This window comes from Pleurodeles waltl, chromosome 11 (assembly GCF_031143425.1).
Source record: "Pleurodeles waltl isolate 20211129_DDA chromosome 11, aPleWal1.hap1.20221129, whole genome shotgun sequence".
Lineage (NCBI taxonomy): Eukaryota > Metazoa > Chordata > Amphibia > Caudata > Salamandridae > Pleurodeles > Pleurodeles waltl.
The window spans coordinates 818,342,013-818,369,621 of NC_090450.1; the positions used below are offsets into that span (position 1 = coordinate 818,342,013).

Here is a 27,609-nt window from a genome sequence, read left to right on the forward strand (position 1 = left end):
GACTCGCAGTCCCGTTTTGCAAATCGGTAACCAGGTTACTGACTCACAGAACGGGGATTGAGCATCGCAATGTGCTTTTTGCACGTCACAAACAGAGAAATTCGCTGTTTGTGACGTGCAAAAAGGTGTGCGCATCTGGCCCTAAAACTGTATTTGCCTAAAAAAACACAAAAAAAACCACTCAAACTGGGCTGGTCCAGACGATGAAACTCAAGGCAGCAGGAAAACCCAGCATCAACTATTTATTAAAAATTGATTCTTGAACAATTTCAAGAAAACACATTAAAAAATGTTTTCGCATAAGACACTATGAAGTGTATTTCATCAAAATGCACTAAGCTCCTTCAGCTTTGCATTTGCTACATTCCTCTGGTTAGGAAGGCTTCACATAGCAGATGACGTAGCATCTGACTATTTGCATAAACCACACAACCAACCAGGTCTAAGACAACTCAAGCTTAAAGCTCAATTAGAAACCCTTTCAAAATGTGCAATGGGAGTGTATTTTAGACAGAGACTCTAGCTACTTTGAACTACAGAATGGGAAAAAAGGTGTTTTATTTGTTGCCCAAGGAGATGAGCTAGTGAAATGAGTGCACAGATGTGGTTAATATTCTCTTTACTTTGTTTTTTTTTGGACAACAAAAAAAAATGTAGAAGCTGGGCAATTTGATATGATAGACACCAAGCTGGCTTATTTCAAGGTACATTTCAGACAAAATGGCTGACCACGATTCTAATCTTACCAAGTTCATCAGAGACTAATAAAGACCAAATATCCTCTTGACTTTGCAAGAGAAGATTTGTCAGTTTAAGATACTAAATGAGTCAATTCAAATAAAAGGGTATGCACTGGGTTTAAAAAGTGCTATTATCACAGGAGCAAAGATGAGTTAAACTTGAACTTCCCTTCAGTCTTTAAATGCCGGCTTACCAATGTAGAACAAAACAAAACCCTTATGTCTCTGACACACACTTTATCAGTTATTACCAAATACTTTTCTAGAATCATGTTTGAATGAACAGAAGTTTACAACAACTCCCTGGATGTTCTTTAATATCTATATTACTAATAACGTTTTCAGCAAGCTTTTGTCAAATGTTTTCATACATACAGGGTTGGTGAAAAACACTTCGACCTGTGATAAAACAAATTTATTTTAAAGAGAACTAAGCAAGTGAATCTTTACAAAAATACGGTTACTGATACCAGATATAATTGAAGACAATACATTCAAAACCAAATCGAGCAGGGCTTCTTCCTTATAATCCTCAATATATGGTTGTGCTAATTCCGGACGCATTACATGCACTATAGCAGATTATGTTTGGCCCGGTAGATGCAGCAGGAACCCACTGCATTCTGTTAATAAAATCTGGGGACACATCAATTCCAATAAAGCAGAAAAAAATGTGCCAGTGGGCAACAGATGTTACACCAAATCTCTCCAATTTAAAGACAGCCGCAATAGCTTAAGCCAAAGGTCATGATGAACCAACAGCAATTTACAACTAAATTACACCCCCAATATTTCGAATGTTCCAGTTATTCTATACAGAGTGATTTGCGCAAAACTGGTTGAAAATTCCAAATTGGAAGCACAAGCATGTTGCCCTTGTAGTCAGAATTAGAAGTCACCTCATCATAAGAGACTGCTTTCTCGTCTACATGTATTAATAAATGAGTAGACCATTTATGACACATTTTAGAGAAATAATTGTTCGGGACACTGATCAAAGCAAAAGAATACTTTTTAAAGGTAAAAGCATTAAGACAGCAGTTAATGACAATATGAACCAGCTATGGGGGGCTCTTTTCAACCACAGGAGTTAGACATGAGGGAATATAAATAAGTTTAAAGAAACATTTCTTTGGAATGCCAAGTATACACCGCATAGCCTTATATGACATGGCATACTTCAACTACAGAGCTAAAATACAAGGTTTTGTCATATGATCTGAATAAAGCAAAAAAGTAAAGGAGGAAGTGTCTTCCAAGTTACTGGCCATTCTCTTCAAAACTTTAGAAGTGAGATACAATCCTTATTTTTAAAAGTGTATATCAAAACGAGCACCAAGAGGCCTATTGTAGGTAGAATGTGCCAATTAAATGTTGTAACTGAGTGATTTATTCATTAATTCAAAGATCCTATACAGACTGTTAAGATCATGAATAGCTGAATTCTAGACTTTCCCACCACATTGCCATTTTTTTCTGCTGTTGATCTCTCTCACATATTTAATTCATTAACAAAATAGTAAAATATGTATTCATAGGGGCTGCAAAGGGCTTAGCTATTGATGTTCAGTAATAGAAGGAGAGAAAGTCCTTGGCCTTCTTCGCATTCAGATGACAAAGTCACATCTCACAACTTTATTTTTGCTATCTCAAATGAAACTCATTAGAGCAGACTGTAGATGTATAAAAAGCCTTGAAGATATAGTAGACAACTATTCTAAATAAACAGAGAAATGTTAGCGATAAGTGTATTGTAATGTCATTGATAAGTCAGACAAAAACTGGCACATTTAGCATTCTCCAAGGCCATTAATATAGTTTCTCTGGTCATTCTCACCTGGACACACACACAGCAATTACACAGCAAGTGGCAATTTACAGTCTAGCAAGCCCTGCATTTCTGTACTGTTTTCAAGGCACAACCGTACAATTCTAGCAGCATGGAGAAAGCAAGAGAGGGATGGACTGAACTGCATTTTTGCCACCACATTGAAAACAAGCTTCGAACACTTACTTCATATTGAAGTTTCTGTTTCCCAGCAGGCATTCCTGTTGCTTCATGTATTTTAACCTTAATAACAGACACCTGCAAAGCAAATATAAACATAAGCACACAGCGAAAAGGGTAGTGGCGGTCAGAGTGCCGCACCTCTGTATCGTTACAGTTTGTATTAGGCAACAAAGTCAAAGAAGCGAGAAACTGGTGCCAAGTTGGTCGAGTGCCCCACTACCCGATGGGCACTGAAAGTTGTGTATACAGATACACAATGAAAATTAGTCCAGAATGACCAGGCACTCAGAGAAATATAGTCCGGTTATATCAATGGGAAAAAGTTTCCCTAGGTAATGTGGATCCAGAAGCGGAGAAAAAGGCCTAGGCTGTTTCTCTGCATAAATGAAAAACTCATCTATGACCAACACGGTCTAAAGGATTAAAAACTTTGACCAACATCAACTTGGAATCAGTGTTTTTTTCTCCGCTTCTGGATCCACATTACCTAGGGAAACTTTTTCCCATTGATATAACCGGACTATATTTCTCTGAGTGCCTGGTCATTCTGGACTAATAAACATAAGCACGTCTAAGATAAACTGGTAGAGAGAAACATCAAAACAAGAAAGCTCCATGAGAAAGTTTATCCCAATATTTCCAGGGGAAGCTATCCTCCAGGAATCTAGGAGAGGACCACTCAGAAAAGGGACTCTTGGGAGTGCAATGGGAAGTAAAATGGAGATCTGGGGGAGTAGCAAAGTGTGGCCATCCCCGGGGGAGTAGCAAAGTGTGGCCATCCCCGGGGGAGTAGCAAAGTGTGGCCATCCCCGGGGGAGTAGCAAAGTGTGGCCATCCCCGGGGGAGTAGCAAAGTGTGGCCATCCCCGGGGGAGTAGCAAAGTGTGGCCATCCCCGGGGGAGTAGCAAAGTGGGGCCATCCCCGGGGGAGTAGCAAAGTGGGGCCATCCCCGGGGGAGTAGCAAAGTGGGGCCATCCCCGGGGGAGTAGCAAAGTGGGGCCATCCCCGGGGGAGTAGCAAAGTGGGGCCATCCCCGGGGGAGTAGCAAAGTGTGGCCATCCCCGGGGGAGTAGCAAAGTGTGGCCATCCCCGGGGGAGTAGCAAAGTGTGGCCATCCCCGGGGGAGTGGCAATCCCCGGGGGAGTAGCAAAGTGGGTAGCAAAGTGGTGATCCGGGGGAGTAGCAAACCTGAGTTGTGTGGGAGTACATAAGTTAAAGTCTGCAGCAGAAGGGAACATCACCCAGGGGAGAAAAGGAACTTTGAAACAGAGTGAGAAAGGAACCTCAGAACTGGTCAAGCAAGAAATCTCAGACCCAGTTGAGAAATGGACCTTTGAATCCGTGATGAAGTGAGCAACAGACCTCGGGGAGAAGATAAATTGAGACTAGGGAGAGAAGGGTACGCTCAGATTATGCAACGCATCTATAAGAGCTGTGGCAAACTGTGGATACAGTAACAATATATTTAGTAGCTGGAAACCTGAAGCAGGCATGGATACTTTAAAGGTAACAGCAATTGAAAAATAGGGTATGTTCAGACTTGTCAGTGACCAGATGATACAGGAGCCTTAGTATAAGCAATGATGAAAGGAGGAATGAGAGGAGAGAGAAACCTCATGCACAACTGCACAAAAAAAACATGAAAACTACAGCATGGAAAGAATTGGATTTTATTCCAATTTACATTGCAGGTAAGTTTAAAATCAAAGTGAAGCCCCCTCTAGATAACAGTGCACATCTTAATACAGGTCTACCTACAACTCGCTCAAAAGCTGGTTTTTAATTTAATAGGCTTTAATAACCATGATAACACTAGCTTTGCTGAATAAAAAAAATATACCTTCGCCTCCAAATTTAAAAACAAAATTTAGCTGTCTAGCAGCATATACAGAAATTACACACCTGGTCTGTGAGTGGGAGAGTAAACATGAGCCCCTGTCCACTTAGTTTCCATTCCGTCTTGTCTTGCATGTTAGGAACTTGGACTTTGACTGTAACTGGACCCTATAAAGAAACAGAATAGATAAATGAGTTACGAATGAGGAAGTAAGTCAACAGAACTAAACTTCTCATGCCAAAATAGGAGCTTGTACCTAGAAGAGTGATCCAACCTGAGATGTCTCCATTATTATACATAATCCAGGTTGCAAAAGACCTGTTGATCCATGTTCAAGTACGGTCTCCATGTTAAGGAGGCAAGAAGCTGCCCTCAAAGTAGGATTCAGATTTGTGTATCTGACTTGTACCTCACTCAGCTGAGTTGCACATAATGGTAACCACCTCTTCCCCCTTTGGTGATATTTCAGAGGAGGGTTAAAGCACAAACGGTCTCCAAGACAAGGTGGATGTGCTAATGCAAGTATACTGCCTGATTAAAGTATGTCATGCTTTGATCAAGTTAGACAGCTTTCAACGCCTTCTACCCCTGATACATTGTCAAAAGTGAAAACAGCTAGTAACTGCAACACACCTTGTTCCTGCGCAGGAACTCATCCTCCGGCATTAAGTTGTCCTCAGTCTTCAATTTCTTAGATGAAGGCTCATCATCCATGGGGGGCGGTGGGTGCACCTGTTGCATCTGTTGATTAGGCACTGGGGCAGGAGGGGCAGGGACAAACGCTGTGGGAGAAAAACATTAAATGACAGACCTGTTTATCAGTTAAGGGGCACCCTTTCAATGTAACAAACCCAACACTGAGAACTTTCAATACGCCACTCAACTACTTTATGGCATTTGTTACAATGTAGCAAATCCTGGACTATGCAAGTCATTGTGAGGGCATTTAAAGTGCAAAGGATGATTATCAATGATCATTAATGAAGATTCCACAATGGCGAATGAATGTGCTTAAAGCTTTATAAATGCAAGAAAAAAACTGTATACCTTCCTATTTGCTCAGAATAATTAAACGGTATATGCTTATTAAGAACTACTCTGGCATTACAAATTGTGGACACTCAACCACTACGGTGCATTAAGATTACTGTTCTTTTAATAGCCCTAGCTTGACAAGTGATAATCCCCAGTAAACATAAGAAATATAAACAATGTCTTTAAGCAAACTATATAAACCTTTTAGCATCCCACATCAACTTAAGTAGAATTATGTTCTATTCTGGACAGAAAATATTTGCTGTTCGAATGCCTCAACGTTTTCACCAAATCCACTTATTACCAGTGAGGAAAAGAATAGAATCCTTGGTATTCAGCATTCTCTTCTCTGCCATCACAGGACCAGTACCAAAGCTTTATTTGTACAGTACAAACGTAGAAGGTACCTATGCTCTGCTTCTGCTATGCATCTTACAAGATCCAAATTTAAGCTACAGAAGTGGTGAGGCAAAGCATTCATGATTACTACTTTTTCAAGACTGGAACAACATTCGCCAGACCATACAGTCTGCACCCACTCTATTGACTAATAGATTATTTAAAACTTGCCTGTTCAAAGGGTAATCCTGCTTGCTTATACAATCAACATTAAGTAAACGTGCATAGCACCAAGAAACTACAAGAGAGTGAATGTTGCACCTAACAGCCCTAAATATCCATATTTAAGTATGGTCTACAAGTTAAAGAGAATATAATGCCATACACAAAATGTAAAATGAATTCTATCGGAATTATGCAATGCACTTTAAGGGTGACTGTCCCTGCACTGTGCAGATAGTTGTGCCCTCCTGCTCAATTTAAACAGTTCTAGATGACCTTGTTTTCCCCACCTACTGGTCTTGACATCTTCAAGTCCACTTCATGTCAATCAAGTTAATAGGTTGCTTTGCCATCCTCCGTGAACTGCCAATGCACCAAATGCGTATATCTGTTTGTAGTCAGTGGTTCCTGTTTGCTCACCACGCTAAGAGGAGAATAAAGGTGGCACCTCTTCATATGCAGGGACAGAAGATGTAACCTACACCCCCACTGAGATGTCTACGTCGTGTTGTAAATTCTGTTTAGCTTCGCACAAATTGGGTCCTTTAACATGCACCTGTGCGTAATTTATGTTGAACATGCATAATGTAAAAGCTCTCCTCTTAATCACAAATATGGCGGCCCAATCCATTAGGGCTAAGAGATTCATAGCTTCCATGTCCAACTAGTTTAAACAGAGACTGCAGTAAAAATTATATCAGGGATCAGCCCAGCAACACTCCCTGCTTCCAGCTGATTTGGATGCCTGAAAAGAGCAGGCTTCAAATCTATAAAGAAGCCGCTTGACTATTTGGGGTGCCCCAACCGACTCTCCAAACCATATCCAAGTGACAGTTTCTTGCTCCCTTCTTACTCCGCTGTGAAAAGCACCGGAAGTAGTTTGAGAAGAAACTGCCTGCTCTGAAGGAGGTGGGAGATGGCAGCTGCAAGTGTTGTACCTTTTTGACCATGCTTTCCCATTAGTTACCAGTTTTCTATTAGTGCATTCCACATAGACCATTACCATACAATAGTCTGGGATTTTTCCACCTGAGATAGTGCTGCTAAGCTTCCTGCTTAGGTGCCAGAAGCAGGACACATTATTGCTGCTTTCCTTGAGGTTGAAACTAAGCTTAGGACTGCAGGGCAGAACTGACACCTCTGTCCCTGCTTGGAAGAGGAGGAACTGGAAAACCCTGTGTGAACAGAAGCACTCTTCCACACAGCCCCAGTAGATGGAGATGTGCACAGAGAAAGTCTGACCAGAAGGCCCAGGGATCTGCTGCCGCATGAAATAGAATGATCATGAGCCAAGATCATTTGCATCTCAAGAAGGCTGAGGATGTCCTCGTACAACAAATAAAAGCACTTGCCTCCATACATTTTGATGATGAGCAAATGGACTAATAACCAAGAGGTGGACAAGGAGCATGGCTTTGAGAATGATACCAACCCATTATGACCTAGAGGGTGCTGGTATCTCCAAAGGAAAACTATGGATATCATTCTTTCACTATGGGTCCCTAAGGTGACCCTCAACGTAGGGCCTGGATACGATGCACTTAGAACCACAGTGACCATCTTGCTACATCTTATTTTTCCAGAATTATTTTGACTAAAAGTTACTCTATACTAGAGTGACTCTGCTTGCAATTGCTGCCACTGTGACCAGTGAGTGCTTGCCAACCATTAAACTAGAGTTTTTCCAATAACCAGTGGCATCTTCAACTTTATTTTGGCCAGATTGCGATTAAACATTTTCTTTTCAAATATGTCCAGAACCTACCTGTTCCATCTCAGTCAGCCATTGCTATGACAGAAATACCAGTGTGCCAAGCAGAAATAACACCCTCCCCCCTTTTTTCGGTGTTTGAGATGGCAAACCTTTGGGTGGTGGGTTTATTGAAGTATCTGTAAATGCTACAGTGTTAGCTCAAACAAACTAAGAAACCCTTTACTGAGCTTGAAAGTAAAGAGAAACCGGAGTTGAGGGATCATTGTTATTCAAAATATGTATAGTAACCATGTAAGGAAATGCCTCCTTGGCATGGTTACCCCCTGACGTTTTGGCTTTTGCTGATGCCAGTTATGACTGAAAGTGTGCTGGGACCCTGCTAACCAGGCCCCAGCACCAGTGTTCTTTCCCTAAACTGTACCCTTGCTTCCATAAGTCCCTTGTAAATGGTATCCCTGGTACCAAGGGCCCTGATGCCATGGAAGGTCTCTAAGGGCTGCAGCATGTCTTATGCCACCCTGGGGACCCCTCACTCATCACATGCACACTGCCTCATAGCTTGTGTGTGCTGGTGTAGAGAAAATGACTAAGTCGACATGGCACTCCCCTCAGGGTGCCATGCCAACCTCCCACTGCCTGTGGCATAGGTAAGACACCCCTCTAGCAGACCTTACAGCTCTAAGGCAGGGTGCACTATACCACAGGTGAGGGCATATGTGCAGGAGCACTATGCCCCTACAGTGTCGAAGCAAAACCTTAGACATTTTAAGTGCAGGGTAGCCATAAGATTATATGGTCTGGGAGTCTGTCAAACACGAACTCCACAGTCCCATAATGGCGACACTGAAATCTGAGAAGTTTGGTATCAAACTTCTGAGCACAATAAATGTACACTGTACCTGTGAGTACCTTCATAAATTAAAAGGAGAAGGACCCCGTTCTTACGGCGCTCTCTTGTGTCGTGAAGAGGCCTCTTCACGACACAAGAGAGCCCCGTAGGAGAAGAGGCCTCTTCACGACACAAGAGAGCGCCGTAGGAGACAAGGAACGGGGTCCTTCTCCTTTTAATTTATGAAGGTACTCATAGGTGTGTACACACACCGTTTAAGAATATGTGCTAGAATTTGGACTTTGTTTTACGGGATGGTATGCCAGTTCGGTTGCCAGGAGAGTTCTTTTTAAGTCTCAGGAACTGTTGTCAAACACAGTATTTGCATAAGCCCTGATGAAGTCTTTGAGATTAATTTTCTCATAGGACGAAACACGTTTTGGCTGTTGTTGCTCTAAATAGATACTTCATGGCTATTGTTGCTCTAAATGGACACTTTATCTCAAGAATAAACTGAACTTTTTGCATTGTATCCTGGTCCAACTTTGGCTGGATGACTGTGAACAAGATACTAAGATACAGAATATATGATTGACTGAATTTTTATTCACGAGTGCCCTGACTTCTGTTTTCCGAGATTTGTTTCCTATGAAACTTAGGAGGAGTGTGGAGGATCCTCCTGCCAGGAGCACCGTGCATACACTTATCCATTGTCGTTACTGTAAATTTGGTGACTTACTGTGAGCGCCGATTCCTATGTTTTTCTTCCATTCTGCATTTCTCTTTTCTGTCTTTCCCCAGGACAGTACCTGGCTAGACAGACCTATCCAGTCACAAACGCTGACAATCAGACTAAAGTCTATCCCATGGCAATGGTAACTTTAGAATGGGGAGGGGTCACTGGCCTGAAACAGGTGGTAGTCTCTTCTGCAATCCCAGTAGAATGTCTGCTAGGAAATGATCTGGAGTCCTCAGCATAGGCTGAGGTAGAGCTCAAAACCCATGCAGCCATGCTGGGTATCCCTGAACTGGTGTGTGTCAAGACAAGGGCACAGTGCAGGGCTCAGGGTGAAAAAGAAGTGTTGGAGTCTGGAATAATGGCCCAACCTTCCAAGACAAAAAGGAAAGAAGACTGGGGAACCAGCCTCAACACAGCAAAAGAAGCAGAACCTCTCTTCCCAGGAAGATGTTCTATCCCCTGAGGGAACTGAGTACATGGAGCTGGGACCTTACCAGATCGAGCTCTTGGGCCCAGGGGGACCCTCAAGGGAACAGCTGTGTAAGGGGCAAGAAACCTGTCCCTCTCCTGAAGGCCTACGACAGCAAGCAGCTGAGCAAGAAAAAGGAAATGTCAGTGTAACTCACAGGGTCTATTGGGAAGATGGACTCCTTTACACTGAAGCAAGAGATCCCAAAACTGGTGCCACTAGGAGATTGGTAGTGCCTCAGGAGTTTAGGGAGTTCATTCTGACCTTAGCCTATGACATTCCCCTTGCTTGGCATTTGGGACAAACCAAGACATGGGAGAGATTAGTCAACCATTTCTACTGGCCCAATATGTCCCAGAAGGTAAAGGAGTTTTGCACCTCCTGTGTCACCTGTCAAGCCAGTGGTAAGACAGGTGGCCATCCAAAGGCCCCCCTCATTCCACTTCCAGTGGTGGGGGACCCCTTTGAAAGAGTGGGAGTGGATATAGTGGGTCCACTTGGACCTCCCACAGCATCAGGGAACCAATACATCCTAGTAGTAGTGGATCATGCTACTAGGTACCCTGAGGAAATTCCCCTTAGGCCCACTACTGCCCCTGCAGTAGCCAAAGCACTCATAGATTTTACCAGAGTGGGACTTCCTAAGGAGGTGGTTTCTGACAGAGGTACCAACTTCATGTCAGCTTACCTAAAGCACATGTGGAATGAGTGTGGGGTGACTTGCAAATTCACCACACCATACCATCCACAAACCAATGGCCTTGTTGAGAGATTCAACAAGACATTAAAGGGCATGATCATGGGGCTCACTGAAAAACTCAAAAGGAGATGGGGTGTCCTCTTGCCATGCCTGTTTTTCACCTAGAGAGAGGTGCCACAGAAGGGAGTATGGTTTCCCCCCTTTGAACTTCTGTTTTGCCATCCTGGTAGGGGACCACTAGCACTTGTAAAAGAAGGCTGGGAGAGACCTCTCCATGAGACCCAACCAAGATGTGGTGCACTATGTACAAGGCCTACGTTCAAGGATGGCAGAGTACATGGAAAAGGCAAGCAAAAACCTTGAGGCCAGCCAACAGCTCCAGCAGATGTAGTATGACCAAAAGGCTGCGATGGCTGAGTTTTAGCCAGGGCAGAAAAAGTCTGGGTTCTGGAACCTGTGGCTCCAAGGGCACTTCAGTACAGATGGAGTGGCCCTTACCCAGTTCTTGAGAAAAAGAGTCAGGTCACCTACCTGGTTGACCTAGGCACTAGCAGGACCCCCAAAAGGGTGATAAATGGGAAAGCCTCAAACTCTTTCATGATAGGGCAGAATGGTTACAGATGAGGACCAGGAAGCTGAGAGTCAACCTCTCCCTGATCTCCTCTCCACTGACCCTAAAGATGGCTCAGTAGATGGAGTGATCGATTCAGACACCCTCTCTGGCCAACAGCAGGCTGACTGCAGGGAAGTCCTCCAGCAGTTTGCTGAGCTCTTTTCTTTAACCCCTGGTCAGACACACCTGTGTACCCCATGATGTGGACACAGGAGACAGCATGCCTGTCAAAAACAAAATATTTAGACAGTCTGACCAAGTTAAAGAAAACATCAAAGTGGAAGTCCACAAGATGCTGGAGTTGGGAGTGATTGAGCACTCTGACAGTCCCTGGGCTAGCCCAGTGGTCTTAGTCCCCAAACCTCCCACAAAAGATGGCAAGAGAGAGATGAGGTTCTGTGTGGGCTACAGAGGGCTCAGTTCTGTCACCAAGACAGATGCTCACCCCATTCTAAGGGCAGATGAGCTCATAGATAAGTATTTGGCAGCACCTAATTTAAGTACCTTTGACTTGACAGCAGGGTACTGGCAAATAAAAATGTCACCTGGAGCAAAAGAGAAAACAGCATTCTCTACACCTGATGGGCACTACCAGTTTACTGTGATGCCCTTTGGCTTAAAGAATGCCCCTGCCACCTTCCAAAGGTTGGTGAATCAAGTCCTTGTTGGCTTGAAGTCCCTTAGTGCAGCTTAGCTTGATGATATTGCAGTCTTTAGCTCCAACTGGCAGGATCACCTGGTCCACCTGAAGAAGGTTGTGCAGGGCCTGCAAGCAGCAGGCCTCTCTATCAAGGCATCTAAATGTCAGATAGGGCAGGGTACTGTGGTTTACTTGGGCCACCTTGTTAATGGAGGCGAAGTTCAGCCACTCCAACCCAAGATCCAGACTATTCTGGACTGGGTAGCTCCAAAAACCCAGACTCAAGTGAGGGCATTCTTTGGCTTGACAGGGTACTATAGGAGGTTTGCAAGGGGATATGGATCAATAGTGACACTCCTCACAGAACTGACCTCCAAGAAAATGCCCAAGAAAGTGAACTGGACCGTGGACTGTCAAAAGGCCTTTGACACCCTGAAGCAAGCAATGTGTACAGTACCAGTTTTGAAAGCTCCAGATTACTCTAAGCAGTTCATTGTGCAGACAGATGCCTCTGAGCATGGGATAGGAGCAGTCCTGTTCCAAACAAACGATGATGACCCTGACTAGCCTGTTGCTTTTATTAGCAGGAGGTTACTCCCCAGGGAGCAGCGATGTAGTGCCATTGAGAGGGAGGCCTTTGCTTTGGTCTGGTCCCTGAAGAAGTTGAGACCATACCTTTTTGGTACTCACTTCATAGTTAAACTGACCACAGACCTCTCAGATGGCTAATGCAAATGAAAGGAGAAAACCCTAAACTGTGAGGTGGTACATAACCCTACAGGGAATGGACTTTGTAGTGGAACACACACCTGGGACTGCCCATGGCAATGCTGAAGGCCTTTCCAGGTTCTTCCACTTAGAAAATGAAGACACTCTTTCCTTTTTGAGGGTTGGAGGGGGGGGGGGACGTGTGTGTAAGGAAATGCCTCCTTGGCATGGTTACCCCCCCTGACCTTTTGCGGATGCCAGTTATGATTGAAAGAGTGCTGGGACCCTGCTAACCAGGCCCCAGCACCAGTGTTTGTAAGGAAATGCCTCCTTGGCATGGTTACCCCCTGACTTTTTGCCTTTGCTGATGCTATGTTTTGAATTGAAAGTGTGCTGAGGCCTGCTAACCAGGCCCCAGCACCAGTGTTCTTTCCCTAAACTGTACTTTTGATTCCACAACTGGCACACCCTGGCATCCAGGTAAGTCCCTGGTAACTGGTACACCTGGTACCAAGGGCCCTGATGCCAGGGAAGGTCTCTAAGGGCTGCAGCATAGCTTATGCCACCCTGGGGACCCCTCTCTCAGCACAGACACACTGCTTACCAGCTTGTGTGTGCTGGTGAGAACAAAACGAGTAAGTCGACATGGCACTCCCCTCAGGGTGCCATGCCAACCTCACACTGCCTATGCAGTATAGATAAGTCACCCCTCTAGCAGGCCTTACAGCCCTAAGGCAGGGTGCACTATACCATAGGTGAGGGCACCAGTGCATGAGTACTGTGCCTCTACAGTGTCTAAGCCAAACTTTAGACATTGTAAGTGCAGGGTAGCCATAAGAGTATATGGTCTGGGAGTCTGTCAAACACGGACTCCACAGCACCATAATGGCTACACTGAAAACTGGGAAGTTTGGTATCAAATTTCTCAGCACAATAAATGCACACTGATTCCAGTGTACATTTTATTGTGAAATACACCCCAGAGGGCACCTTAGAGGTGCCCCCTGAAACCTTAACCGACTATCTGTGTAGGCTGACTGGTTCCAGCAGCCTGCCACAACCGAGACATGTTGCTGGCCCCATGGGGAGAGTGCCTTTGTCACTCTGAGGCCAGTAACAAAGCCTGCACTGGGTGGAGATGCTAACACCTCCCCCAGGCAGGAGCTGTAACACCTGGCGGTGAGCCTCAAAGGCTCACCCCTTTGTTCCAGCACCGCAGGACACTCCAGCTAGTGCAGTTGCCCGCCCCCTCCGGCCACGGCCCCCACTTTTGGCGGCAAGGCCAGAGGAAATAATGAGAATAACAAGGAGGAGTCACTGGCCAGTCAGGACAGCCCCTAAGGTGTCCTGAGCTGAAGTGACTCTAACTTTTAGAAATCCTCCATCTTGCAGATGGAGGATTCCCCAATAGGATTAGGGATGTGACCCCCTCCCTCTGGGAGGAGGCACAAAGAGGGTGTACCCACCCTCAGGGCTAGTAGCCATTGGCTACTAACCCCCCAGACCTAAACACGCCCTTAAATTTAGTATTTAAGGGCTTCCCTGAACCTAAGAATTTAGATTCCTGAAACCTACAAGAAGAAGAAGACTGCTGAGCTGAAAAACCCCTGCAGAGGAAGAACAGAAGACACCAACTGCTTTGGCCCCAGTCCTACCGGCCTGTCTCCTGCCTTCCAAAGAACCCTGCTCCAGCGACGCTTTCCAAAGGACCAGCGACATCTGAATCCTCAGGACTGCCCTGCTTCAAGAAAGACAAGAAACTCCCGAGGACAGCGGCCCTGCTCCAAAAGACTGCAACTTTGTTTCAAAGGAGCAGATTTAAAGACCCCTGCAACTCCCCGCAAGAAGCGTGAGACTTGCAACACTGCACCCGGCGACCCAGACTCGACTGGTGGAGAACCAACACCTCAGGGAGGACCCTCCGGCGACTCCGAGACCGTGAGTAACCAAAGTTGTCCCCCCTGAGCCCCCACAGAGACGCCTGCAGAGGGAATCCCGAGGCTCCCCCTGACCGCGACTACCTGAACCTAAAGTCCCGACGGCTGGAAAAGACCCTGCACCCACAGCCCCCAGCACCTGAAGGAACGGAACTTCTGTGCAGGAGTGACCCCCAGGAGGCCCTCTCCCTTGCCCAGGTGGTGGCTACCCCGAGGAGCCCCCCCCCCCTTGCCTGCCTGCACCGCTGAAGAGATCCCTTGGTCTCTCATTGAAAACCATTGAAAACCCGACACTTGTTTGCACACTGCACCCGGCCGCCCCCGCGCTGCGGAGGATGTACTTTCTGTGTGGACTTGTGTCCCCCCCGGTGCCCTACAAAACACCCCTGGTCTGCCCTCCGAAGACGCGGGTACTTACCTGCTGGCAGACTGGAACCGGGGCACCCCCTTCTCTCCATTGAAGCCTATGTGTTTTGGGCACCTCTTTGACCTCTGCACCTGACCGGCCCTGAGCTGCTGGTGTGGTAACTTTGGGGTTGCTCTGAACCCCCAACGGTGGGCTACCTTGGACCCAAACCTGAGACTTGTAAGCGATTTACTTACCTGCTAAAACTAACAATAACTTACCTCCCCCAGGAACTGTGAAAATTGCACTGTGTCCACTTTTAAAACAGCTATTTGTGTTTTATGTGAAAAGTATATATGCTATTGTAATTATTCAAAGTTCCAAAAGTACTTACCTGCAATACCTTTCAAATGAGATATTACATGTAGAATTTGAACCTGTGGTTCTTAAAATAAACTAAGAAAATATATTTTTCTATAACAAAACCTATTGGCTGGATTTGTCTCTGAGTGTGTGTTCCTCATTTATTGCCTGTGTGTATGTAAAACAAATGCTTAACACTACTCCTTTGATAAGCCTACTGCTCGACCACACTACCACAAAATAGAGCATTAGTATTATCTCTTTTTGCCACTATCTTCCCTCTAAGGGGAACCCTTGGACTCTGTGCATACTATTCCTTACTTTGAAATAGTGCATACAGAGCCAACTTCCTACAGTGTTCTTTCCCTAAACTGTACCTTTGCTTCCACAATTGGCACAGCCCTGGCACTCAGATAAGCCCCTTGTAAATGGTACCCCTGGTACCAAGGACCCTGATGCCAGGGAAGGTCTCCAGGGGTTGCAGCCTGTCTTATGCCACCCTGGAGACCCCTCACTCACCACATGCACACTGCCTCACAGCTTGTGTGTGCTGGTGTGGAGAAAATGACTAAGTCGACTTGGCACTCCCCTCAGAGTGCCATGCCCACCACACACTGCCTGTGGCATAGGTAAGTCACCCCTCTAGCAGGCCTTACAGCCCTAAGGAAGGGTGCACTATACCACAGGTGAGGGCATATGTGCAAGAGCACTATGCCCCTACAGTGTCTAAGCAAAACCTTAGACATTGTAAGTGCAGGGTAACCATAAAGAGTATATGGTTTGGGAGTTTGTCAAACACGAACTCCACAGTTCCATAATGGCTACACTAAAATCTGGGAAGTTTGGTGTCAAACTTCTCAGCACAATAAATGCACACTGATGCCAGTGTGGAATTTATTGTAAAATACACCCAGAGGGCATCTTAGAGATGCCCCCTGAATAGCAGTCCGACTCCTAGTGCTAGGCTGACCAGTTTCTGCCAGCCTGCCACAACCAGACGAGTTGCTGGCCACATGGGGAGAGTGCCTTTGTCACTCTGTGGCCAGGAACAAAGCCTTTACTGGGTGGAGGTGCTTCTCACCTCCCCCTGCAGGAACTATAACACCTGGCGGTGAGCCTCAAAGGCTCATGCCTTTTGTTACAGCACCTCAGGGCATCCCAGCTAGTGGAGATGCCCACCACTCCGGCCACTGCCCCCACTTTTGGCAGCAAGGCTGGAGGAGATAATGAGAAAAACAAGGAGGAGTCACCCACCAGTCAGGACAGCCCCTAAGGTGTCCTGAGCTGAGGTGACCCATGCCTTTAGAAATCATCCATCTTGAGATGCCTCTGCTCAACACCAGCAACAATTTTGAAACTTTCTTGCAAATTTTAAAGAACTCACTTTTCCTGCCGGAAGCGTGATACTTCACCTTCTGCACCCCACACCCCCGGCTCGAGCTCCAGAGAACCAACACTACAGGTGACTGCGACTTCGTGAGTAACCCAAGACGACCCCCCTGGTTCCCCACAGCGACGCATGCAGAGAGAATCCAGAGGCTCCCCCTGACTGCGACTGCCTGTAACAAGGAACCAGACACCTGGACCAAGCACTGCACCCACAGCCCCCAGGACCAGAAGGAACCGAACCTCAGTGCAGGAGTGACCATCATGTGACCCTCTGCCTAGCCCAGTTGGTGGCTGGCCCGAGAATCCCCCTGTGCCCAGCCTGCACCGCTAGAGTGACCCCCGGGTCCCTCCATTGATTCCTATACAAAACCGAATGCCTGCTTTGCACACTGCACCCGGCCGCCCCTGTGCCACTGAGTGTGTGTTTTGTGTGCCTACTTGTGTCCGCCAAGTGCTCTACAAAACCCCCCATGTCTGCCCTTCGAGGACGTGGGTACTTACCTGCTGGCAGACTGGAACCGGAGCACCCCTGTTCTTCATAGGCGCCTATGTGTTTTGGGCACCTCTTGGACCTCTGCACCTGACCAGCCCTAAGCTGCTGGTGTGGTAACTTTAGGGTTGCCTTGAACCCCCAAAGGCAGCTGCCTAAGCCCAGGAACTTAGACCAGTAAGTGTCTTACTTACCTGACAAACTAACCATTACTTACCTCCCCCAGGAACTGTTGATTTTTGCACAGTGTCCACTTTTAAAATAGCTTACAGCCATTTTTACTAAAACTGTGTATGCTATTGCTCTAATTCAAAGTTCCTAACTTACCTGTGTGGGTACCTTGTATTTTATGTATTTACTTCAAATCTTGAACTTTTGGTTCTAAAAATAAATTAAGAAAATATATTTTTCTATATATAAACTATTGGCCTGGAGTTAAGTATTTGAGTGTGTGTTCCTTATTTATTGCCTGTGTGTGTACAACAAATGCTTAACACTACCCTCTGATAAGCCTACTGCTCAACCACACTACCACAAAATAGAGCATTGGAATGATCTAATTTTGCCACTATCTTACCTCGAAGGGGATCCCTTGGACTCTGTGCACACTATCTCTTACTTTGAGATAGTATATACAGAGTCAACTTCCTACAAACCACATCTCTAGAAACCAGCCTTTGAGGGACAAAAGATATAGTAAATAAGTCACGACCATAATGAAACTAAAGTTGAACGAGTATTAAAGTTCATTTCACAAGGATAACACTGTCCATTGACTCCAATTTTGTTAGTTACATCGCCTTGAAGCTTGACATAAATGAGCCCCGAATGTAGCTTCTGGTTTTCTTTTTAGTGCCTTACTTTACTATCTGTACCTTTTCTGTAAATAAAGACCTTGATTTTCCTGTTTGATTGTGTCATACTGCATTAGCATTCCAAACCTACCACCTTCTATTGTAAGCCTTGACTCCTTATTCAAGCTACCTGAAGAATTAGGAGTACTAAAAGAGTAGTTGGTTAATCCAATTGGAGTGCAATAGTACACAGGGCCCTGGGACATCAGCGACAAATTAGTACTTACAACGGGTACTGCACAATAAACTCCAGCAGCCCCAAAACACAGGGAAAAGACATCTTAAAACCATTGTTTTAACTGAAATTTGCAGCCTTACACGTAGAATAAGAAGTCACATGGATGCAAGGCTTGGTTATGCTTTCATGCCGACACTCGGCATCTGTCCTCGGCTGTTCCTAATCTGCATCAGGGCCTTTTTGTGGTTTATGGTTTTCAAATAGGCACCAAATACACAGAAGACACACACAACTTTCCTTAACCAATAAAAGAGGATAATGTATCAAGTATTTCTCTCCAGTAAAAGATAATTTGAGTCACTCACTTGTTGGCACCATCATCGGTGGTGGACGGGGGCCCATCATGGCCTGAGCGTTGTGCTGCATCTGCATGACATTGATCCGTGGCGCATGTAATATGGGAGGCATTTGGGCCAGAACAGACCCAGGAGGCAGGCGAACTACAGAAGTCATGGGAGGACGAGGCATGACTGGAACAGCAGACATAACTGTAGTTCGAATTGGAGGGGGCATCTGAAAAAAGCAGTGCGGAGGTTTAAAGGCAAGGGAAAGTACTTCTGAATGAAGGACAGACATTAGTATCACACAAGTCAACAAATCCTCATAGCAAAATTAAAATAATTAGGTTAATTACAAAAGGCATATAGTCATTATTCACTTAGTCTCTGGATACCACCAAATTGTATAATCAAAAAAGAAAGCAGGAACTTTGCCTACCGCGGGAGGCCGTGGCTGCACTGGTGAAGGGACTGGTGCTGGCAAAGGTGGGTGACGCACAGGGGGAGGTCGAGGGATGGAAGTCATTGATTGAGAGCTGGTGGGTGGGGTTGGTGCTGTAGAGTGGGACGGCTGCTGAGAAGTCTGTGAATTCTCGCTGGGTTTGCTGGGTCCGATTTTGTCTTTGCTATCATCCTCTGGTACCAAGCCCTTGGCCTTGTGGATGGCTTCAATTTGCTCCTGCAGTGTAATATTGGCCTGGGCAGCCTGCTGTGTTCGGGCCATGCTCCCGGAATGACCATCCCAAGTTACCTGCAGAAAGAGAGAAAGACGATAAGTATATGCTCCTTCAAATAAACGATCAAGAGAAATGGCATAAAACCAAGCGATTACCACTACACCCATAGGTCGAGTCACATAAAAAATGTAAAGGTCCCACAGAGTCGCCACTTAATGCTGTTTACTTGAATAGGAGGTTAATACATTTTAGAAATGGCGTTTTAATTTGCTTACATTACTGAGTAAATCTGGTTGGGTGGCACAGTGAAATTATACATTCACTGTAGGGATCTGTGTTTGAACCTCAAATCACAAGTTCAAATCTAGGGGGGTTCATTCAGCCTTTCATCCTTCTGAGTTTGATAACATTAGTAGCACCGAGTTGGGTAAGAATAAATATCGGTTATCTATCAACAAGTCAAGTCACACCATGTTTTTTAAGTTTAATTATTTTCATTAAGCAGTGCATTAGTGTTAAGAGAAAGGCATAAACATTCTGTTTCCTTTCTTTTCGAATAGATCCTGGCATGATATCAACTGATCCCAGCACTATGAATCTTTCAGTCACTGGTTTTCGTGACTGAATTGCAACCAGCCCAATCAACTTTATTGAGCATATCAGTTTTGTGATTGAACCTGGTCTAGCTCTATTAGCATGTGGCTGAATATTATTCAGTTCTGAGAGTACGCCAATGGTAATGTTGAGAGGCGACAGACTTTGCACAATTTAGGCTAGTCTTTCTCAGACAGTCCTGACCGGTGAAAGCTGTTCTGCCAAATTGTGCCATATAAAGTGTAACATTCTCACCGAGTCCACCTCTTTCACCAGCAAAATAGTGCCTTTTAGTACTTGTGGTATTTTTAACTTAGGTAATACATTTAAAACTATTTTGGTTTTAAATGGAGCTGCGATGAAATTATGTACAATTCACCATTCCCCAACCCTATCAACTTTTCACAAGCAGCTACGGGAGAAGCCATCATACATAGAATAAAAAACATTTTTTATTAGAAAGACAATTAAATGCTTGAATTACAAAAAGTAAAACACAAATGCCAACTGCGAGGAGCAGTGAAGGTCCTTGCTATTATCCATGGACTGATTTGACTCCCTGAGATGAGCTTCAAAGTTTACTACTCAGATTCGATAAAAGAAAAAAAAGCACATCCCTGATATAGGAACCGTTAAATAGCATCAAACTCACCTTCTCCTCGGGCTTCTGGATCTCTTCCTCACCAATCTTCTTACCAATAGCAGTTTCTTCTACACCGAAAATATCAGTACGGCGCTCAGCCAGCTGTTTCAAACTGCTCTCGATGTCCAAGCCTGAAAATGTGTTAGACTGTGAGCTTTAACGTTTACATTCAAAAGAGCCTATGTGTATAGAATTTGGGGCTAAGTTACAACAGACAAACATGCACTGCCCAACCAAAGAAGACACAGTTCACTCGTTGAAAGTGAAAAATGCTTTCAGAGAATACGACACTGTGACACCCGAATACTTGACTTGGCAAGAGCAAAAAAATAAGAAAACGGACAAGCGTCCTACTTATACATGCACCCTATTCAGCTATTCATTTTTTGCATAGCATAACCCTTATTTTGTCTCGGATACCATAATGTGAACTGAAAATTGTGGTTCTGCCGCACGGATAAGGTGTCAGATTATGCCCCTGCATGTACTGCCTGCACCTCTCCCAACACAGGACCTGGCTTGTATATAGATCAGTCAGTTAAAAACACTTTGCAGAGCCCTTCAGTGACAAACTGCTTCAAGTGTATGACCTTAACCCTTTAATCATCTAACAGCAAAGGCCAAATCCATTTTGTACTTGAATTTCCAAAATTTAAAGGTGAAGTATAGCATATGCTAATTGTAAGGATGGCTAGTCGGGGTTCCTGAACAAGACATCCAGGACTAAGGGTGCCGGAAAAAACAAGAAAGCAATGTTCCCTTACTCATTTATTCTACTCTCACTACTCCCTATCAACTCGTATGAGGTAAGACTCATAATATACATAACTCCTAATAAACATATCTATGAAAAAGACATAGATGTAGCCTTTGTTCTATAAGTGTGAAATGTTCAAAGAAGCTACATTTCTTCTGTCTCATATTTCGAAATACAAGACATCCTGGGTCTCGGCAACAGTAAATTAAGTTACCTGTTTACCTAGAAGTAAGATAATGAAAAGTTAAGAAAAGCTGACTAGAAATACAGTAAAGAGTTGTACTTTCTATTTTATTTTCCTTAGTGAATACCTGATAAGCTTACAATAGCCCCACCTATATGTCACTGCAATACTCAATAAAGACTGCTGCTGTTTCTTCATCTTCCTTAACTTGTCAATTTCTCTCACATAGTGGTAACTTTATTTTGCTAATCCCTGCTCCAGGTTAAACCAAACTAATATTTTGCCAGAGATCTGGCAGAAGTCTTAATACTTCCAAAGCAGATTAGCTTGATCTGCAGCTATTATGCTTTCAACCTTATGAGGTTGCTGCACTCATAGTAAATATGTGAGCTGTTAAATCTGCCCTACTTCAAAAGCTCACTTCATTGCCTCTCCTTTTTTTGCTTGGTGACATAGCATATATATTACTGAAATGAGTGCTGGTAACATATGTTGAGTAACAATCTTCTCGGCCAAAGTGTGGGGGTCCAAAGAACGTAAGAACATTGGGGGTAAAGCAAGACAGACCCACAAAACAAACTTGTCTTTGTGAAAGAATACACAGGTTTTTTTTTTGTTTAAGGGAGTCAAAACCCACAGACTATTCTGTCAAAGATTACAATCCACATCAAGAAGCCTTTCAGATCAGGGAGTTCTTAAAACAAGTGGCCTAGGTAGAAAAGGCTTGTACATTAAATAAGACAGTTCTACAATGAGATCTCACTGGTAAGCTGGATCTGCACCTATGGAGGAAGATGTAATAGTCCATTAAAGTAACGCTGCATGCCTAGCCTAGTGAGGAGTCAATATTTTTGCCAGGAACAGAACGTACACGTTTGTTTAAGTTTAGTCACTGGTAGTGTCTGCTTTAGAAGTAGAGATCACAGCGAAGTTATTTTGAGAGACGTTCAACTATTTATGAACTAGTTTTTCAGAAACCAAGCTCACCAGATTGACAACGGTAAGCAGGAGCTTATAATTAGGCACTGCCCCAAACAGATATCTGGAACCTGAGGCGCTTCAGGAGAAGCGCAAGTTCAGAGAACTGAAACCATCATGGTCAAAATGCAGACATTTGGATAACTATATAACAGAAGGGTCGGCTGAAGAAGAATAGAGAACACACACAGAGCTTTTGTAAGCCGTTTCCATTCTGGCTGCCAGTGAAAGCAGTTCTTAACAATTTGGGAAATAAGGACCACCGGAGAAGAGTATGTAGAGTCTAACATTTTGTATGCTCAATTGGCTGATGGAGGGAAACGTTTTGGGTTATTTCTATACTTGTGCTTACATAAGCTAATTTTATCCCTTTACAATTAAATCTAAATTAAGATCCAACATTTTTTTTTTTAAACAAACAAAAAAAAAAAAAACTTGCCAAGCTATCGCTGCAGGAACCAATAACTAGACTCATGATGCCACGTGCAGAGCATAGAGAAGAGTACAATTGGAGATGCCAGTCCTTTACACCAGACCCCTCGCCAGCACAGCAAACAGGTGACAAACCGCATCTTTCTTGAATGCAAGGTTTGAGGATGATGACATCATCAGATTCCTTCCCTATCTGGCACATGCTCCCTTTCTGGGGTGGCGATCATGTACCAGCGGAATATCTTTCTGAGGTGGTTGTGATGCCTGTATGCTACGCTCAATTTTCACATTCTCGGACATACTCTTTGCTCAATTTATTGGCAACTCACTTGACAAACCAATTCTGTGCTATTTTGGTTTGAAAGCTTTCCAGCACTGCTGGAAGGATCAACTTAATTGTTTTGTTTCTTGTATCAGAAGGTACAAATACCCCTCAGTACTCTGCCCATGACTGGCATTCCTTCTTTTCCTATAAGTGGTCCATCGCACTGAATCACTTGTATTTGCTGCATCTCTTACATCCCTATAGACTGCGATTACTCTCATTGCAACTCTCATTTCCCAAGGACTAGGAGCCTTCTCAATTGCTCACTTCTTGGTGCTGCTAAAATGTAATCAATATTTCCCGATCCTGCATCTCGGTCAGCTGACCATTAATGGTTTCCTGGCACAGCATTAGAGTAAACGCTACATAGAAATATTTCCAAAGTATAAATGGTACATTTTTTCAAATATGTTTTTGATGTAAATGATTTCTCTTCTCGAGGAAAATGGGCCCTAAGAAACAAATATCAGGGTGTTTATCCAGTGGGGTGCAAAAATAAGCAAGTTGGTAACAAGGGAAAAGACTGAGCTCCAAGCTACAAAGTGCAAGGCCTTGAGTACAGAATGGAGGACAAATCAAAATCAGAAGGCGCCATGGAAAGAGACTTTGACAGTTTATTATAAACAATTGTTGAGGGTAAGTTTGCATTTTTGTTTTTTATTTAATTTTTTTAGAGAGACAATTTTCTTTGGAAACCTTAACAAATCCATCTTACCTGGTGCATACACCTCATCATCGCCTTGCTTCTCTCGAATGGAACGGTCACGCTGCTCAAGCCATCGTGGATCCAGCAGTCCAATACGCATGTGCTCTTGCATCTTACTGGCTGGAATTTTCTCGCCGGTTATGGGCGACACAAGGTACTCATCTGTGGCGGGTGCTGCTGGTTGCGGTTTAGAGGCTGGAACAAAGATACAGATATTATTGGCACATTTAGCATCCCTCAGGCATACTAGTGACAAGGGCGAGGGGATGACGCATTATGACAAGACACTGCTGTTGAGTGCGAATGTCTTGTGTGTGAAAGGAATTGATACTGCCGAGATGCAAGTAAGTGCAAAAGCTTAGCTCCCAGGATAGATTTGCTTCAGAGACAGAGTGATGAAAGACAAACGACAGGACCAAAAACAGCCAAGCAAAACGCAAAAATGAAGGAACTTTTTCCTTATGGATATGTGCATGGTTACAGAAGGTAGTCTGCTAACAGCATTGATTAGGGAGAAGGTGATGTTACAAGGGGAACATTAAGACCACAGGGATGGTGCAACTGTGACCTTTTGGACCAAATAGTATCTACAGTATTGGAAGAGAGAGTAGGAACAAGAAGAATGCTGCAAAAGCCTCCAAGACAAAAGGAAGCAAACATACCTTTGGGATCATAGTCCTTCCGAATTATAACCTGGTCTGGAGTAGGTGGGAGAGGTGGTGGCATGGGAGTTTCGGGAGGTAGTGGAGCTTTCTGGCCGTCCTCCTCCTCATCTGATCCCTATAACAGTAGAAAAGAAAAAAATATATATATATTATGAGAGCATGTTTTGCCACTAGACCTTGGAGAATGAATCACTCCAAGCGGAGTCTGAACCTATTGTAAGTGAGAAGTGGTCCAAGAAATACAAATAAGCATGGTGATTCACTGGTTCTCTGGAGAGCTGTTCATTCCCCACATTGCTTTCATTTTGTGGCGCTTCTATATGATAATATATCTCAAAATGTAAATAATGTGTTGACATAATCACTACTGATATATAAAATACAGAAAACAAATAAAAGCATTTATGGTTCAATGAAAGACAAGCGCTGGTAAATTCAATCGGTCTCGCCAAAACAAGAGCCACTGGCTTTACCAACGTGTTTTAGCCATATTGTACACCAGAATGGCTGTTGTTCAGCATGGCTGAAAGTCAGCGGCATAGAGAAGAGTGCAGTGGAGTGTCTCAGAGTGGAATGGCAAAGACTGGAGTAGAGTGGAGTAGAAAACAGTATAGTGTATTGGAGTTGCATACAGTGGTGTACAGTGGAATGACGGTAGAGTCGACTGGCGTAGAGTGCATTGGTGTAGAGTGTTTCAGTGTATAGTGGCATAGAGTATGGTCGCAGAGTGCAGCGCAAGGAAATCAATGGCGTAAAATACAGCGGCACAGATCAGAGTGTTGCATAGTAGAATGCGGTGGCATACAGTGCAGTGGTGTACAGAAGACTACACTGCTGCCAAGAGCAGTGGCATACAGTGCAATTGAGTGAAATGCTGCAGAGTGCAGTGGTGTGGAGGGATGTAGAGCAGAGTGGCGTAGAGAGCACTGCTATGGAATGCAGTAAAGCAGAATAGAGTGGCGTATAGTGCAGTGTTGCAGAGTAGTGTGTGTTAGACTTCAGTGGTGTAAAGTGGCATACAGTACAGAGGAGTTCAGTACAATAGTGCGGTGCAGAGTAGAGTGCAGTGGCTTAAAGTAGAGTGGACTGGTGTAGAGCAGTAGTTCTCCACCTTTTGACTGCTGTGGACCCTTACTTAAGCATTACTGGATCCTCGGGACCCACAATGAATTATTCATGGAATCCGCTTATAAGAAATATCTTGACAACAGCACAAAGGAACTGGGGCTGCCAGGTTTGTGGGATCTGGATACACCCCCCCACCCCCAAGAATTTAAAAGAAAGAGAGGTGAAAAGAACGTAAAGTTTCAAAGATGGATAAAGGACAAAGGAGTAGTCGCTAAATGCTCTCACAGATGGATGGGATTGAACTCATTCAGCGAACAAAAAGCCCCCGCCTTCTTGAAGCCCCATACTCCCTGAAAACTAAGCAGAAATTTCTTGCATTAAGGCTGGAAGTGATTCCGACATTGGACTTATTACCGAAGTGGCAGGAAAAAAAAGCAACAAGGGCACAGGTCACGTAGTTTGTGCCAAAAGATCGAATGAATCGTTGTTGCATATTTTATGCATCTGTCCCCGGTTAGTGCACCACTGGAGGACCCTGTTGAGGAAAGAACTTAAGTTACTGGGGCATGCAGACTGGCAGCAATAGAAGCGTTCAATCCTGAGAACCTAATGCTCAAGGTCCAATTGGTAACATTTCTGGACGCTTTTAAAGGCATGGTTAAGCAGAATTCGGTTGCACGCCCAGAGGATCAGATTTCTAGCTTTTTATGGACTTCCGAAGATTACTTGGAAAGGTTGAGTAGTAACGGGGGTAACAGATTTATTCAAACCTGTACCCCTCTTCCCTGTATCTGGGTTGACAAGAGAAGCTTATCATACAACGGATTAGCCGGTGGACGGGCTGTCTGAGGCTTGGAGTGCCGCTTATCCCTACCCCGTCTCACTGTCCCTGGGCTAAGAGTGAGATTTACTGAGCTACGTGCTCTTCCTCTACCTGCAGGGTTAGTGGATACAACTCATCTTGAAGGGTCTCACGGATACGACGGACTGCTAGGTGTTATGGATATTATCCAGCCCCTATCCCACCTCGCCATGCTGGGGCATCTAGAAAATACTTAATCAAAGAGTCAAGTTCTCATCTATTGTTTGCTCCAGCACTCGAGCACTTTAGTTTTTCCATTTTGCTGCTTTAGTACCCTGATCTAAAATATGTGCCCCTCTTTCCTCTGCTAGAGCCCGTAGAGAAGATTTATCCTACAAAAGGCCCCACAGTCACGTCGGCTTGCCAGGGATTTGAGTATAACTTAGCCCTACCCCCCACTGGCTGTGTGAGGGCATTTACTAAAAACCTACTCAAAAAGGCATGTTGGCACTTAAGCGTTCCCATCTTGCTGTTTCAGGGCCCTTAGTTAAATCTTAGTTACATTTCAACTGAAATGACTATTATATTTGCACACACAGTTTTACTGTTTACATATGCATTTGCACACATGGTATGTGGGTATATCTATGTGACACATTAGGGATGACTCTAGTTGTTTAAGAATGCACTGCCCAGTTGTTTTCAATTAGCAACGTGTGGTTCTTGATCCACCTTTTCCTATTTACTTTCAGCATTGGGATGGCTCAGTCTCTGATGAATGATAGTAAGCTCTGTGGCATCTGGGTAGAGCAGTTCCAAACTAACACCCATAAATTGCCACGCCAGTGAGATGCCAAAACCAGCCCATGGTCTCAGTATAACTGTTCTTAGCATGAGAATGGAAGGGGGTGTGGGTTGCATGTGTGTTTATGTTGGTTAGAACAGTGGGAGGAGCTTGAAAACAGTGGGAGGAGCTTTGTATAGGTGTGACAAGCTCAACTTTGGGGTACTATGTGTAGAAAGAAGGCAGTGCAGGCTCTGGGCAGAGGGTGTATAGACTTAGCACAGGTTATCACAGCTACACCCAGTGCATAGATTTCTACTGTAGTAAGAAACCGCATGAGGTACAGCAGCTTCTAGCTACACACAGGTTGCAGTTATTTCTGTTTAAGGTATACCTGTGCTCTTGTACATTGTCCATGAGGGCAATAAAGGAAGCTCTTCCAGTGGTTATGCTGAGTACCAGTGTTAAATCTACAGAGCTTCAAATTACATACATGAATGGGA

At 44.4% G+C, this 27,609-nt stretch overlaps 1 protein-coding gene across 1 annotated transcript in view; it reads right to left on the reverse strand.

Annotated features, from left to right (window-relative positions):
* The window catches only part of SF3A1 (splicing factor 3a subunit 1), a 97,894-nt gene that overhangs the window by 26,006 nt on the left and 44,279 nt on the right, over nt 1–27,609 (reverse strand). Inside the window, exons 8-15 of the mRNA XM_069214622.1 lie at nt 24,450–24,567; nt 23,797–23,982; nt 20,415–20,536; nt 18,931–19,242; nt 18,519–18,726; nt 5,222–5,370; nt 4,654–4,755; nt 2,755–2,826 (exon numbers count right to left, since the gene is read on the reverse strand). Of these exons, the coding sequence (XP_069070723.1) occupies nt 2,755–2,826; nt 4,654–4,755; nt 5,222–5,370; nt 18,519–18,726; nt 18,931–19,242; nt 20,415–20,536; nt 23,797–23,982; nt 24,450–24,567 (1,269 nt within the window). The remainder of the gene's footprint in view (nt 1–2,754; nt 2,827–4,653; nt 4,756–5,221; nt 5,371–18,518; nt 18,727–18,930; nt 19,243–20,414; nt 20,537–23,796; nt 23,983–24,449; nt 24,568–27,609) is intronic.